This window comes from Tripterygium wilfordii, chromosome 18 (genome assembly GCF_013401445.1).
Source record: "Tripterygium wilfordii isolate XIE 37 chromosome 18, ASM1340144v1, whole genome shotgun sequence".
NCBI lineage: Eukaryota > Viridiplantae > Streptophyta > Magnoliopsida > Celastrales > Celastraceae > Tripterygium > Tripterygium wilfordii.
This window is the reverse complement of record NC_052249.1, coordinates 2,810,858-2,826,219: the sequence shown is the minus strand read 5'-3', so window position 1 is coordinate 2,826,219 and position 15,362 is coordinate 2,810,858. Positions and strand designations below refer to the sequence as shown.

Here is a 15,362-nt window from a genome sequence, read left to right as displayed (position 1 = left end):
TTGAATTTTGAGAATGACCGTGTCGATGAATTCGTGCAGTGTTGTGTTTGACACCCGTATCCGTGTCCGTGCTTCCTAGGTGAGAGGAGTACTTTGGATCTAGAGTGCCAGCAACCTCACTTTCCAAAGTTACGTTTTCTACTAAACAAAGCCGCTCTCTATCCTCCTCCCGTTTTAATTTTAAATGTTAAATAATGGAGCCTCCTCTTTTTCCAATTGTTTGGCTATTCTATTAAGAGTTTAACACGGTCCCCTATCATTGGCAAGACTAATATAGCTATAAATATCACTCCTTTCTTAACAACTTTAGCAGCTAGCAACCACAAATCTTGACAACAATGGCACAAGCAACAAAGTAGTACAACTCCTCTTTTTTTTTTTTTTTTTTTTTTGCATGATAAGAGTTATTAATCCTTTTAAATCTTTTTCAGGTGTGCAGTCGTGACTGGAGCAAACAGAGGGATTGGATTTGAGGTAGTAAGGCAGTTAGCTTCAAATGACAGCAGCAGCATCAAAGTGGTGTTAACAGCCAGAGATGAAAAAAGGGGCCTTGAAGCTGTTGACAAACTCATCAAAGAATTTGGTCTCTCTGCAGGCAATGTGTTTTTTCATCAGCTTGATTTAACAGACCCTGCAAGTGTTTCTGCTATGGCCGATTTTGTCAAAACCCAATTCGGAAAGCTTGATATCTTGGTATGAATCACTTCTTTAAACTTGTTATGCTCTTCAGTACATTTGTTAAAACCTGGTCATAAATGTTGATGATGGAAATGTTGGAACTTCAACAGGTGAACAATGCTGCTATCGATGGAGCCATCTATGATCCTATCATTTCATTTGATATGGACTTTTTAGCTGAAGGAGTAAGTTTTCCCATAAAACTTCATTCTCATAAGATTTTGAGTTCCGAAAAATTGATTGTGCTACTGATGCAGGGGCCTACTGTGACAAATTTGAAAGAAATTGCAACTCACACTTATGATTTAACACAAGACTGCCTCAACACCAACTACTATGGCACTAAAAGAGTCACCGAAGCGCTTTTTCCGCTCCTCAAGTTATCGGATTCTCCGAATATCGTAAATGTTTCGTCTCTCGCCGGCCTGTTGAAGGTAATTAGTCCAACTAACACAACATGGAAAACTCAATAATTCAGTACAAGACTGCCTGAACACCAACTACTATATCTTTAGATTTAACTTTTCTTGTCGTGATGATGTTTCAGTCCATACCAAATGAAGAGATTAGAGCAGTATTCAACAACATTGAAAGCCTGACAGAGAAGAAAATACATCTTCTGCTTAGTGCTTTTCTCAAAGATTTCAAAGAGGGTTCTTTAGAAACCAAAGGCTGGCCAACCGTTCTTCCTGCATATCAAATGTCAAAAGTAGCACTCAATGCCTACACAAGGTTACTTGCCAAGAATTACCCAGAAATCTGCGTCAATTGTATTTGTCCTGGCTATGTCAAAACAGATATGAGCCGTGGAATTGGCATTTTAACTGTTGAAGAAGGCGGTGCGGGTCCTGTGAAATTAGCGCTGCTGCCGAATGGAAGCCCTTCTGGCCTCTTCTTTGTTAACGGAAAAGTTTCATCGTTCTGAATGTGATAATGTTGAAGATGGAAGTTTAGAATAATAAGATATGGAAATGATTTTCCATTGTTTCAAATATATATGTTATTGTTGTGATATATGTATGAACCATGAAGTACATATCGTTGTTCCCGTGAGTAGATGTAACCTGTCTTCTGTATATTTAAACCGCAAAATAATTAGCAAAGTTCACACCTTCATATATATATTTATAATATAATGTATAAATATATATAAGAAGAATGGAAGATATCAATCTTACGAAACCCGAATCGACGAGAAGTGTACGCCTCTAAACTAAAAGCAATTTACTGCTTGTGTATATTGTGCAGACAGCTCATGCAATATTACGTCCCAGACCTACTCGATTCCACCTATGGTAGCACAATCGCAAGTGTACAATGGACCAAGATATTGAATAATGCATGAGACCACGATTTACATAATATCGACGAATCCAAAATAACATCAAGCCTTATCGGCCATACATATCAAAAGATGTCCTATATGTAGTTAACGGAGCTTTAAGATCAAATATTTATACATAGTAGCAATATACAATATATCAGAAAAACTACCCGCACAGGAGGTGTCGGCCTACCAGAATCGGACAGTACACAAAGAAGCTGAAGATGGTCTTGGATCTGCCGGATCTACTCTATTTGAAACAAAAAATATCAAGAAGAAAGCCTGAGTCACAAGACTCAATGAATGAATAATGACTCAAATAATCCAAAGGGGGCAAGCAGAACGGAAAAGGTCCAACAACAGAGTAACAAACAAAACTAGATAAGGCCCGATGATCAAAATCATGATCAAACATTTGACAGCATGAATGCCCTATATGAATCATATCATATCTTATCCGAAAAACACAACCTGATAACCTGAGAACCTGAAATTAGCTTGAAAAAAAAAAGACACGCCTGAAGAAAATTGAAAACCTGAGCATCTAAACTAATTGGGGGGACTCTCAAGCAGAATCAAAACCTCGCACATCAAGTGCCGTATCCATCCTCAGCAGAACAAGTGTTGTATAAAACCTCAGCACATCAAGTGCCATATCAATCCTTAGCACAACACGTGCCGTATCAAACCTTAGCACAACAAGTGCCGCATCAAACCTCAGCACATTAAGCGTAACCTAGTGCACCAAGGCTAACGAATACTATCGTCAGCATACAAAATCCTACCAAACAGTCACTCCCAAAGAATTCATAATCAAGGTCAACACATTGAATTAACAAAGTTGAACCTGAACAAAAGGTTCATCAAACCATGAATACTGACAAAATCTGAATTACGTAACGATGCACAAATCAATGGAAGGAATCAAAATACAAATCAGATAGTTGTCCCAAATATCTGACTTGACTTGAGAACAACTGAAACAAATGTCTGAACAGATTTACTATCACGACATGGGGTTTCAAAACTGATGATAACAAGAATACTGAATTTCACAAGATAGAGCAAATTTATTATCGAATTATCTAACGAGTCAAACAATGTATTATTCAAGACATTATCCACACACCTGATTAACTGCTAATACAAAATTTACACTCTCGCCCTCGAGTGTCGTAATCCACCGAATGCTTAATCACCTAAAACATATTCCAGAATTCAACATTAACTATAAAGTCTGATCAACCCGGATCAAAACCCCCAATTCTGTTCTAAGCAGTGTATTACCATTAGCTACATTTGATAGTCAAATTACCATTCCTACTTGTCACTTTCCATTTTATATTTACTTGTGCCAAAACCATACCAATCAAACCTCATGTTAGCTCATGAAACCATATAACCAGATGATCCTACAAATATAGTAACCATCTTTCATTAATTCACAAACACTTCACCAATTTGTACAAGGTGGCACGCAAGTTCCCAAATCAGATTCAACAATAACCCACAAACTCAACAGTAACCCACACAAGTCATGACATACCTAGATGGAACCGGGCCTCCAAAAGCTCCAATTTGACACCAGGAGTGCTTGATTTTGCTATCCAAGGAGGACTTCTCGTTGTATTACCACAACACCCTTCTCTTCACCCTCTTTGACTCCTCACTCACTCTCACTCTCACTCTCACGATCCTTCTTTAGACGTGACTTGTGGCTTCCACCGAAAGCCACTTCTAAGGGCATCTCCAACAAGGAGATGTATAATTGGTTATGCAAATGTACTATATATACTCTAAAAGATTTTTACATACTCATTTGCATATTTTGACCAAAACTCATTCCAACAATAAAGTATGCAAATGAGTTCTCATATCATTTATCAATATATTTTAACCTATGACCCAAGAATATGTTAGTCTGGCTCAATAATTTAGTTCATGGTCCATTTCGATTATCTTTAAAAAATATCACACAATCTTAAAAAAAAGTCAAGTAATTCAAAGTAGGAAAATGACATATTATTACCACTTTCAAAACTGTTGGACATCTAGGTCTACTCCAAAAAACTTTATCGCTCATAAGTTCATTTTTTATTTTTTATAATATTTAAATCATTTAAATTTTATCTTATTCCTTTTTTGTCCCTTTTCAAAGATGATTATATCTAATATGATTTTCTCTTGTTATATGCTACATCTCTCTTATCTCACTACATCTTCTCTCTCTACTGCATCTCTCTCTTATCACAATAATTTTCTCTCTCCTACTGCATCTATCTTTCATCACAATAATTTTCTCTCTCCAGCTGAATCTCTCTCTCTAATACATCTCTTTTTACTACGTCTTTCTCTCTCTCTCAACTCTTTTTATGGCTGTCATTTTGGTCCAAATATGACTGGGCATTATGTCTCTCTATGAGGGGAGTCTCTTGGTGATGGTGGTATTGCAAATTGTCGTCGAAATCGGCCGGATCTGAAATTTTTTTCCAAATTATAACACTGGCCGACCAATGTTACTGTTTTGAAATAGTAACATTGACCGACTAATATTACTATTTTAAAACGGTCATATCTGGTAGCCGTTTTGGGCAGTACCTGACTGGGCATTGTGCGTCTCAGTGAGGGGATTCTAATGATAGTGGTGGTTTGGCTAACCACCGCCAAAATCGATGGGATCTGAAGTTTTTTTCAAATAGTAACACTGGGCGACCAATGTTACTGTTTTGAAATAGTAACATTGGTACTTTTACACTGGCCGACCAATGTTACTATTTGAAATAGTAACAATGACCAATGTTATTGTTTTAAAACAGCTATATCCGATGGCCGTTTTGGGCCGTACCTAACTAGGCATTTTGTGCTTCAATGAGGGGAGTCCAACTGTAATGGTGGTATGGCGAACTGCCACTGAAATCGATCGAATCTGAAGTTTTTTCCAAATAATAACACTGGTCGACCAATGTTACTGTTTTGAAACAGTAACATTGGCCGAGATGGATTTGAGGAAGAGAGATGAAGTTTTTCTTCATCATCATAAGGAACCACGGGAGGGGAGGTTCTGATAACATGTGGCCATTTGGACAAGAGGAGAAGAAGATAGAGCGCATCAAGGATAGGGACGAGATCCCCAGGTCCACCCCTTGGCCTCTTCCCTTCAAGCTTATCTGATTTTACCTTCGCTCTCAAATCTCAATGTTCTAGTTCTAGTAATGCTACCAGTAGTGCTGGTTTTGCCGTTAGTGTTCGATTCTAGTTGGTTATTGGTTATGACATTAGATTGTACACATTTCTATTGATTCTCACTGGTGTTGCAGTTAGGGTTCGATGCTACTTGGTTATGATAGTAGGTTGTGCACATATCTATTGATTCTCAATGAATCTATGTTTTAAGTTTTCTTGTTTCAATATAATTTCATTCAATTGATTTTCATTGGTATATCTTTATGAGGGTTGATTGATTGATTTGACTGAGCTTGATTTTTCAATTTCTCTTTGGAAAATAAGATGGAAGTGTTGGTTTTGTGGGACGAAGAATACAAGGGTAAGAAAGTAATTAGTATATTAATGGTACCTTAGAGGGATAAAGTTTTTTGGACTGGACTTAAGTGTCCAAAAGTTTCACAAGTGGTACCGGCCTGAAATTTTCCCTTCAAAATTTCAAACTAAATAAATTAAAACTTAAAACTAAGCCCAAAAATAAGTTAGCACAACCTTTAAAAACTAATCCCTAAAACTAAGCCCAAAAGCAAAACAAAATCTAAATCCAATTTAAGAAAAGCCCAACCCAAATAAACATATAAACTCTAGATATCAACCAAATAAATTACCTTCTAAATTGGCCGTTCTTTGAGAAATATGGATAGGGTCAACATTTGGCCCGCCGGCCCGGCCCGAGCCTGAATTTGGAAGGGCCTGGGCAGCCCAGGCCAATGCACCGGGCTGGCCTGGGCTTCATTTCTTGGGCCTAGCTCGGCCTGAAGCCCGACCGCTAAGCCAGCCCGAAGCCTGAGCCCGAAGCTCGAGCCCAAAGCCCTAGCCCAAAGCCCGATAACACCATTTTTTTGACAGAACTCAGAAGTCCATAAGGACCATAACCCAGTTCAAACTTCAAACGTTCAGTACTTCAGTTATTCTCTTCTGCGTTCTGACTCCAGCCTCCAGGTCTAGGTCTCCAACACCAATTGAACGTTAGACATAGAACTGAGAGAAGTATAGAGACTAGATGTAGACTTGCAGTGGAGAGCCAGAGGCACTCTGGCAGAGACCAATCCCATAACCATAGATGCAAATTCAGAAGACCGTTTGCTACAACTTAGAGCAAAGTAGACAAGAGAAGAACTGAACAACAGAAAAGCCTATAAATGAATCAAATCAGAAGACCATTTGCTACAAACAATTGAAACAACTAATGGACTAAACAAGCCTATAAATAACTCCTCTGTCATTCTTGATTCTTCACAAATCTCAGTCACAATTTCTTACAAAGTTGCATCTACTTCTCAGTTCTCACTCTCTCAGTCCTCACAAATCTTAGTCACAATTCTACAAAGTTACATCAAATTCATAGTCACAATTTCATAAATCAAAATTCAATATCACAAGCACAACTGAACTCACCCAGTCACCCAAGGCCCGAGGCACTGATCTGAAACTCAAAGTCTCTGTCTGAGCCGGTGACTCGGTGAGGCCGAGCCTCTCTGCCTCTGCCTGTTTGAATCCACTTCTGCTCTCAGCATTCAGCTCCCGATCTCTCACAGCTCTCAGCGGCTCTACCTATCTCGATCTCAATGTCTGCCTCTCTCAATCTCAATCTCGGTCTCCACTCTCTCAGAGTCTCCGCCTGGACCAGTGGTCGTGGACCGCCTCTCTCAGATAGTCGGACTAGACTGCTGCTCTGTCTCTCTCGAAGTCCCTCGACTCTCTCTGCACGAGCATCGCTATCTGCCTTGCTCTGTAGCTCATTCACTCTGTCTCACCATCTGACTCTGTCTCTCTCGAAGTATCTCGAACTCTCGAAGTGAGTTATCGACTTCTCGGATGGTAATAAATTATAAACTAATAATTATACACTAACACTAATAATCTAATACAATAATATAAGTTTATGATTTCATTAATTTGTTAATTTTATCTATTAATCAATTATGAATTTATGATTTATAATTGTATTATTCTCTTTTTTTGTTAGGTGAATGTGAATTGCAATTTGTAAAAGCACTATTGGCATTGGCATTTGGCAATTGGCAACTCATCTTCAATTTATTATAGAGAATTGAATTCTTGGGGTAATTTCTTATTTATAAATTATTGCACCTTTAATTTGATTTAGTATGGACCCTAGGCATAACGTTGATAACACCATGATTCTCTACTTTCACTGGTACAACTAGAATTGTTAAAACCCAAAAGCCGCCTAGCAGTGCATGGAAATTTTTTGATAGAATTATAATAACAAATCCTAATAATGTTAAAGTAGTGAAAGCAAAATGTTTAACATGTGGTAAGCTATTAAGTGGTGCATCTAGTGGAGGTACTAGTCATTTGATACGTCACTCTAATAAATGTAGACAAAATAGTAATGTAGATATCAGAACTCAAATGCAATTAAATGTAGATCAAATAGGAAAAGTAGCTAATTTTCAATATGATGAATCACGTGCACGTGAAAAGGTAATAGATTATATGGTTAGGGTTGAACAACCATTTACTTTTGTTGAAAATCATGATTTTATTGGTATGATTCAAAGGGGCATTAATCCTCAATATCATGGTTTTTCTGCTACAACTGTGAAAAGAGATACTATAAATAAATTTCAAAATAGATTACTTGAATTGAAGAATTTTTTTAATAATTTTGATCGAAAAATATGTCTTACATCTGATATATGGACTTCTATCCAAAAAATGAGTTATTTATCATTGACAGCCCATTATATTGATAATGAATGGAATTTGAATAAAAAAATTATTAGTTTCAAAATGTTAGAATCCTCTCATATTGGATTCTCGATATCGAATTTAATTCTACAAGAACTTGAATACTTAAGCATTAGTAGCAAAATATTTTCTATTACACTAGATAATGCTAGTAATAATGAAGTTGCTCAAAGAACAATGAGACGCTATCTTACGCTACCTGTAGGTGGAACTTATTTCATGTTCGTTGTTGTGCTCATATTTGTAATTTGATAGTTCAAGATGGTTTACACATTTTACATAACTCCATTGAAGTAATTAGAGATATTGTACTATGCATTAATTCATCTGTATCCAGATACGAAATGTTTAAAAATTATTGTGTAAAATTACACATGAAGAGGAGAAACATTCTACTAAATGTGCCTCATAGATGGAACTCAACATATTTACTATTAAACGTGGCAATAAAATATAGGAGGGTCATAGATTTATTTCGCGAAGAAATGAAAGAAAAATATGGTAGTTCAAATTTACAGGTACCTAGTGATTATGATTGGCCAATTACTGAAGTTATTAGAGATTTTTTAGATTTTTTCATACTGCTACAAAGATATTTTGTTCAATTTATTATCCTACATCTAGTCGAGTGCTTATGCAATTAACACATATTTGTATGACATTTGATAAATATTCACAATTTGATGCTTTTAAAAATGCTTTGGCCGCAATGAGAGAAAAATTTTCAAAATATTTTGATCCTTTACCAATTTTATTTAGTATTGCTGTGGTTATGGATCCTAGGAGTAAGATTGAAGTATTAGAAGTATGGTTAGAAACATTATATGCTAATGATCAAGAAAAAGTCAAAACACAAATGAACGAAATAAATAATTGTTTGACTCAATGTATGATGAATACAAAAATCAACTAAGAGAGCATAGGACACCACAAAATGTTACTGGTTCGAGTTCTTCTTCCTCGTACTCGTCTTCATCTAGATTCTTAGGAGGATTTAAATTGCTAAAAAGTAGACGAACTCACTCATCTACATCATCTAGTGGGTCAACTTCTGAATCAAAAATGTATCTTGATCAATCTGTGATTGATTTTGATGATAATCCTAATTTTGATATATTAGCCTGATGGAGGGTACAACAAGGCAGGTACCGTTTACGCTCCAAAATGGTCTGTGATATACTAACCATTCCAGTTTCGACCGTAGCGTCAGAAGCAGCTTTTAGTGCAGGTGGGAGAGTTGTGTCTACAACTCGGAGCAGCCTTGGTCCAGCAACTGTAGAAGCATTAGTCTGCCTTAAAGATTGGAGTTTGGCAAATCAAAGATTGCAAGAACATATACGCGAAGCTGAACTTACCGAAGAAATGAACAACTTAAAGTTATCAAGACCGAAATGGATTGAAGATAGTTCTACCGATGCTACTGAAGATTGAAGAATAATCATAAATAATAAATTGTATGTGTAGCTAAATAATTATGCATTTATAATCAAAGAAATGAGAGTGATGCAAAAGATTGATAGTATATTGTATATAGGTGCCAACCTAGTTGGGATGTATATATAGTATATATGATGCAATTTTCACTCTCTATAAAATATTGTTCAATTCAGTGTTATCAGACCCGAACTGGCCCGTCGGTCTGACCGATTCAACCGGTGTTTGCCAGCAAAGCCGGGTCGATTCATGTGTTGGCCCGAACAAGCAAGTGACTCGTTTCAAACCGCCAAAAACCGCGGGTAATCTGTGACCCGTGAAGCCAGACGAGTCGAGGGTTAAAGTTGAAACACAAAAAAAAATTGAAGAAAAAAAGAAGAAAAAATGGCTGCAATCATATGCAGCGACAGACACCGAGCAGGTTGGTGTTGGGGATGACGCCTAACAACTTGCAGTTTTGGATGACCTTTGTCATCCCATTTGGTGTGCGAAGCTTCGTGGAGAGAGAGGATTTGAATACATTAGGGTTCATCTCCGGGAGAACCAACTTGAACTTTCCGCTAGATCTTTCCAGTGAGCGGCTACCGATCCCTTGTTCTCTTGTTGCAAGTTTAGGGTTTTGTAGGATCAAAATAAATTCAATTACAAAAGGAGATAGAAAGTCAAGAGACTAAATGGCCAAGCCCAACCAGAATGCACATTTCAAAATTTCATTGTGGACCTCTTGGCCCAAAACGTTTTATTTTAAAATTATAGCAAGTTTTAAATTTATAATATTGTTTGAATTTATAGTAATGTTTGAATTTCTTATGAAAATAATATCTTGGTTGCTAATTATCTATTTCGTAGTTGGTACTTAATATAAGTTCACAAAATCATTTTAATTAAGTGAAGATTGATTTATTCTATTATTATTATTATTATTTAAAAATGTACGGTTCAACCCTTGACTCTTCGGGCTAACCGGTTGAACCTTCAAAAACTATCATCGCGGGTCGATGCACGGGTCGGTTCTGATAACACTGGTTCAATTGTATAAAATTTAAAGTACAATTATGACATTAATCTACTATAAGTAATATGTATTTTTTTAAAAAATCAAAAAAAGTCAAGGCCCGAGGCCCGGGCCCAGCCCGAGGCCTGCCCGAAGCCCGAGCCTTGCCCGAAGCCCGAGCCCTGCCCGAGGCCCGGGCCCGAAGCTCGAGCTTTACGGGCGTGGGCCTCATTTTTCCACTTTGGCCCTACTCGAGGCTCGAAGATCAAAACCAGGCTTGGGCCTAAAAAAAATCGGGCCGGGCAGGCCCTGCTAGTCCCGATGCCGAGCCCTAAATATGGAGCTACTGCAGTGATCACGAGTGATGGGAAAGGTTTCTTGTGCTGCAGCGAGCGACGATAGAAGACGGAGATGGCGGAAAGATGAAGATGGAGATGTGAAGGTTATTTTTCACTACCTATCCCGTCTATTGAAAGGTTTCTTGATTTGATTTGGTTTAGTTCAACGGGCAAAATATTGTTCAACTGTTTCCCAACAACCATGGTTTAGTTCCCTCCAAAATTTGCATCCTTTCTCTCTTGTGGCTTCTGGTTCGTAAATTTGGAAACCCAATTTGAGTTCGTAAATTTGCATTCCCATTTACATACTCTATTGGAATGAGTTTTTCCCATTTATCACTTTTGCATACTCCTTTGCATATCCTGTTGGAGATGCCCTAACTTAATAATTTTATGGTTCTAATTTTATTTCATTTTAAGTTTATTATTTGTTAAGAGACCACTTTGTCCTCAAAATTCCCAGAAGCTACATTCTACTTACTTCACGTAAGTTGCAGTACACCGAGACCCAATAATCTTGTATAAGGTGTCAATTCAAGTATTGTTCTTTTTTTTTTGTACTCAGGATATTACAGTTACTACATTAGGATAGGTAGCTTTTGACTTTGAACAATCCCTGGTGACACCTATCGGATTCACTCGACTAACCAGTGAACATGATGTCTTAAATTGTTCAACCTTTTGTATGAACCCAGACAATAGGAAATACATAGTTCCTTTTCGACCTATTCTTGGTTCTCACAATTGCGTTCATTTTGACCCGGAACACATCCTAATTTTAGTGAGCGCTCTAGAGAATCTAGTATTTATCAATTCTCACAGAAGTGACATCGTTTCACACTCACATAAGTGATTCTTATTAAGAGTATCCTGGAATACCCCACTTGAACATTTTTCAAGCTATAAGAATCATTAAAAACGTTGTTTAACTTGAATTCACTGCAGATAACACTATTTCATCATAGGAATAGAGAGGGTAAGAGTGTTTAACTCTTTAGTGCTCTTTCTGAGTCAACACACGATTCAATTGTTCCTTTGAATCTAGATTTTGGGATCTCTAGTCAACTGGATTGGGTTGCCATCATGGTAACTCTTTAAACATTAAGCATTAGCCCCATTCCCCTTGATTCTCAACTTGGTCTCTTGGTAAGCCTTTTATAAGCGGATCCACAATGTTATCCTTTGACTTCACATAGTCAATAGAGATAACCCCATTAGAGAGCAATTGTCTCACAGTATTGTATCATTGACAAATGTGTCGAGACTTACTGTTGTACATTGCACTATGTGCTCTACCAATTGCAGATTGGCTGTCCAATGTATTCGTATTGCAGGCACATGTTTTCGCCGACATGGAATATCCTCTAAGAAATTTCGAAGTCACTCAGCTTCTTATTCAGCTTTGTCCAAAGCTATAAACTCATATTCCATTATGGATCTAGTAATACATGTTAGTTTCAAGGATTTCCGAGACACTACAGCTCCTTCAATAGCAAAGACAAACCCATATGTGGACTTTGAATCTTTAGTACCGGATATCCAATTAGCATTACTATACCCTTCAAGTACAGCTGGATACCTAGTATGGTGCAGTCCATATTTTAGGTGTATCTCAAATATTTGAGAACCCTTAAAATAGCCTTCGAGTGATCCTTTCCAGGATTACTTGTATACCTAGTTAGTTTGTTAACTGAGTATGGTATATCTAGTCTGGTATAATTTATGAGGTACATGAGACTACCAATAATCCGCGAATATTCTACTTAAGATATCATCGCGTCAGCAGTATTATTGGTTAGATGTAAATTTATATCACCCGGTGTCTTGGTTTTATTGTTCTCATTCTTATCAAACTTCTCTAGAATCTTCTCAACTTAGTGTTCTTGAGACAGTACTAAGCCATCATGGGTTTTAAAAAATTTTATTCCTAAAATCATATCTGCCGTACCCACGTCTTTCATGTCACACTTATTGGTTAACATTCTAATGGTAGCCTTAATGACCTCAATACTGCTACCCATGATCAAAATATCGTCTACGTATACACACACAATGACATAACCTTTATCTGTGGTTTTACATAAATGCATTTATCGTGTTCGTTTATGTTAAAGCGATTTGATAACATTACTTTATCAAATTTTGTTTGTTTAAATATACAGAAAACAGGTTACATCTACTCACGGGACAACAATATGTACTTCATAGTTCATACATATATCACAACAATAACATATATATTTAAAACAATGGAAAATCATTTCCATATCTTATTATTCTAAACTTCCATCTTCAACATTATCACATTCAGAACGATGAAACTTTTCCGTTAACAAAGAAGAGGCCAGAAGGGCTTCCATTCGGCAGCAGCGCTAATTTCACAGGGCCCTCACCGCCTTCTTCAACAGTTAAAATGCCATTTCCACGGCTCATATCTGTTTTGACACAGCCAGGACAAATACAATTGACGCAGATTCCTGGGTAATTCTTGGCAAGTAACCTTGTGTAGGCATTGAGTGCTACTTTTGACATTTGATATGCAGGAACAAATGTTGGCCAGCCTTTGGTTTCTAAAGAACCCTCTTTGAAATCTTTGAGAAAATCACTAACCAGAAGATGTATTTTCTTCTCTGTCAGGCTTTCAATGTTGTTGAATACTGCTCTAATCTCTTCATTTGGTATGGACTGAAACATCATCAGGACAAGAAAAGTTAAATCTAACGATATAGCAGTTGGTGTTCAGGCAGTCTTGTACTGAATTACTGAGTTTTCCATGTTGTGTTAGTTGGACTAATAACCTTCAACTGGCCGACGAGAGACGAAACATTTACGATATTCGGAGAATCCGATAACTTGAGGAGCGGAATAAGCGCTTCGGTGACTCTTCTAGTGCCATAGTAGTTGGTGTTGAGGCAGTCTTGTGTCAAATCATAAGTGTGAGTTGCAATTTCTTTCATATTTCTCACAGTAGGCCCCTGCATCAGTAACAGTGTAACACAATCAATTTTCCGGAACTCAAAATCTTATGAGGATGAAGTTTTATGGGAAAACTTACTCCTTCAGCTGATAAATCCATATCAAATGGAATGGTAGGATCATAGATGACTCCATCGATAGCAGCATTGTTCACCTTCCATCATCAACATTTATGACCAGGTTTTAACAAATGTACTGAAGAGCATAACAATTTTAAAGAAGTGATTTATACCAAGATATCAAGTTTTCCGAATTGGGTTTTGACAAAATCGGCCATAGCAGAAACACTTGCAGGGTCTGTTAAATCAAGCTGATGAAAAAACACATTGCCTGCAGAGAGACCAAATTCTTTGATGAGTTTGTCAACAGCTTCAAGGCCCCTTTTTTCATCCCTGGCTGTTAACACCACTTTGATGCTGCTGCTGTCATTTGAAGCTAACTGCCTTACTACCTCAAATCCAATCCCTCTGTTTGCTCCAGTCACGACTGCACACCTGAAAAAGATTTAAAAGGATTAATAACTCTTATCATGCAAAAAAAAAAAAAAAAAAAAAAAGAGGAGTTGTACTACTTTGTTGCTTGTGCCATTGTTGTCAAGATTTGTGGTTGCTAGCTGCTAAAGTTGTGAAGAAAGGAGTGATATTTATAGCAATAATTAGTCTTGCCAATGTTAGGGGACGTGTCAAACTCTTAACATCGAAGAAAATGGTCGTGTCAAACAATTGGAAAAAGAGGAGGCTCCATTATTTAACATTTAAAACGAGAGTAGGATAGAGAGCGGATTTGTTTTGTGGAGAAGAAGTAGAGATAAGATTGGCAAGTGAGGTGGCTCTCTAGGATCCAGACAAATTTTATTTTGGAAAGGGGAAAGGACATGCCGGGACACAAAGACTTTGTTGCTTTAACGGGACACTTAGTTTATAATTGTGGGAAATTTGATTCATAATTGTGTGAGGTGAACATGAGATGAGGAAGAGATGGGTGTAAGGTGAGTATGGTATTGTTTGGTATAAAATAAAGAGTGAACATGAAGTGTAAGAATATTAATAGTACAATTTCTATATTACCCTTTTTTTCTTTTTAGAAAATAAAACAATATTTTATAATAAGTGTAAAAGAGTCGTTTACACATCAAAACTCATTCTCCCTTATGAAAAATAGTCATTCTCACCATTTTGGTGAGCTTGGCTATTCTCCACAAGGAAGAATAGAGGGTAGAATGAGTTTGAGATTCTACCCTCCAAAACTCAACCAAACAAGAGAATATACAATTCTCACCCTCATCTCCCCCTCAAAACACCAACCAAATGCCCCGTTAAAATCAAGACAATAATATACATGGTGTTTAACCGAGTAGTCAAGAAAGACACACGGCTTGGACAAAGAATGTCCTCGTACTCAAATCCTTCACAAAAAAATGGTTAGGAAATAATTCAATGGAAATATTATTTTGCCTGCAAAACTGAAAGACATAGATGAGATTTTTTTTAGTAGAGGGTGCACACAGAATATTATCCAACGTAAATGTGGTAGTGGGTGTATTATGTGTAAAACAACCTATGTGAGAGATAGATATACCATTACCATCGCAAACTATGACATCTTCATGCCCAACGAGTCTGAATGCATGGATAAATGTTGCATATCAGATGTGATGTGGTGCGTAACCCAGAGTCAA

The 15,362-nt window shown here is 37.2% G+C and overlaps 2 protein-coding genes across 2 annotated transcripts; one reads left to right on the top strand and one right to left on the bottom strand.

Moving 5' to 3' along the window:
• The first annotated feature begins 304 nt into the window (after window positions 1–304).
• Window positions 305–1,687, top strand: LOC119984787 ((+)-neomenthol dehydrogenase-like). The gene is made up of 5 exons (XM_038828898.1): window positions 305–355; window positions 432–693; window positions 789–863; window positions 936–1,112; window positions 1,226–1,687. Exons 1-5 carry the CDS (start codon window positions 339–341, stop codon window positions 1,601–1,603), a joined length of 909 nt encoding a protein of 302 aa, XP_038684826.1. The 5' UTR covers window positions 305–338; the 3' UTR covers window positions 1,604–1,687.
• An 11,198-nt stretch (window positions 1,688–12,885) lies between these two features.
• Window positions 12,886–14,356, bottom strand: LOC119984786 ((+)-neomenthol dehydrogenase-like). The gene is made up of 5 exons (XM_038828897.1): window positions 14,256–14,356; window positions 13,917–14,178; window positions 13,764–13,838; window positions 13,507–13,683; window positions 12,886–13,393 (listed from the first exon to the last, which is right to left on the bottom strand). Exons 1-5 carry the CDS (start codon window positions 14,270–14,272, stop codon window positions 13,016–13,018), a joined length of 909 nt encoding a protein of 302 aa, XP_038684825.1. The 5' UTR covers window positions 14,273–14,356; the 3' UTR covers window positions 12,886–13,015.
• Between the last annotated feature and the right edge of the window lie 1,006 nt (window positions 14,357–15,362).

Excerpts from the sequence above, each read along its gene's own strand:
- LOC119984786 (XM_038828897.1), bottom strand. Across the intron at positions 13,684-13,763 it reads TGGATTTATCAGCTGAAGGA|GGGCCTACTGTGAGAAATAT; the intron begins GTAAGTTTTCCC and ends TTACTGATGCAG. Across the intron at positions 13,394-13,506 it reads CTCTCGTCGGCCAGTTGAAG|TCCATACCAAATGAAGAGAT; the intron begins GTTATTAGTCCA and ends ATGATGTTTCAG.
- LOC119984787 (XM_038828898.1), top strand. Across the intron at positions 864-935 it reads TGGACTTTTTAGCTGAAGGA|GGGCCTACTGTGACAAATTT; the intron begins GTAAGTTTTCCC and ends CTACTGATGCAG. Across the intron at positions 1,113-1,225 it reads CTCTCGCCGGCCTGTTGAAG|TCCATACCAAATGAAGAGAT; the intron begins GTAATTAGTCCA and ends ATGATGTTTCAG.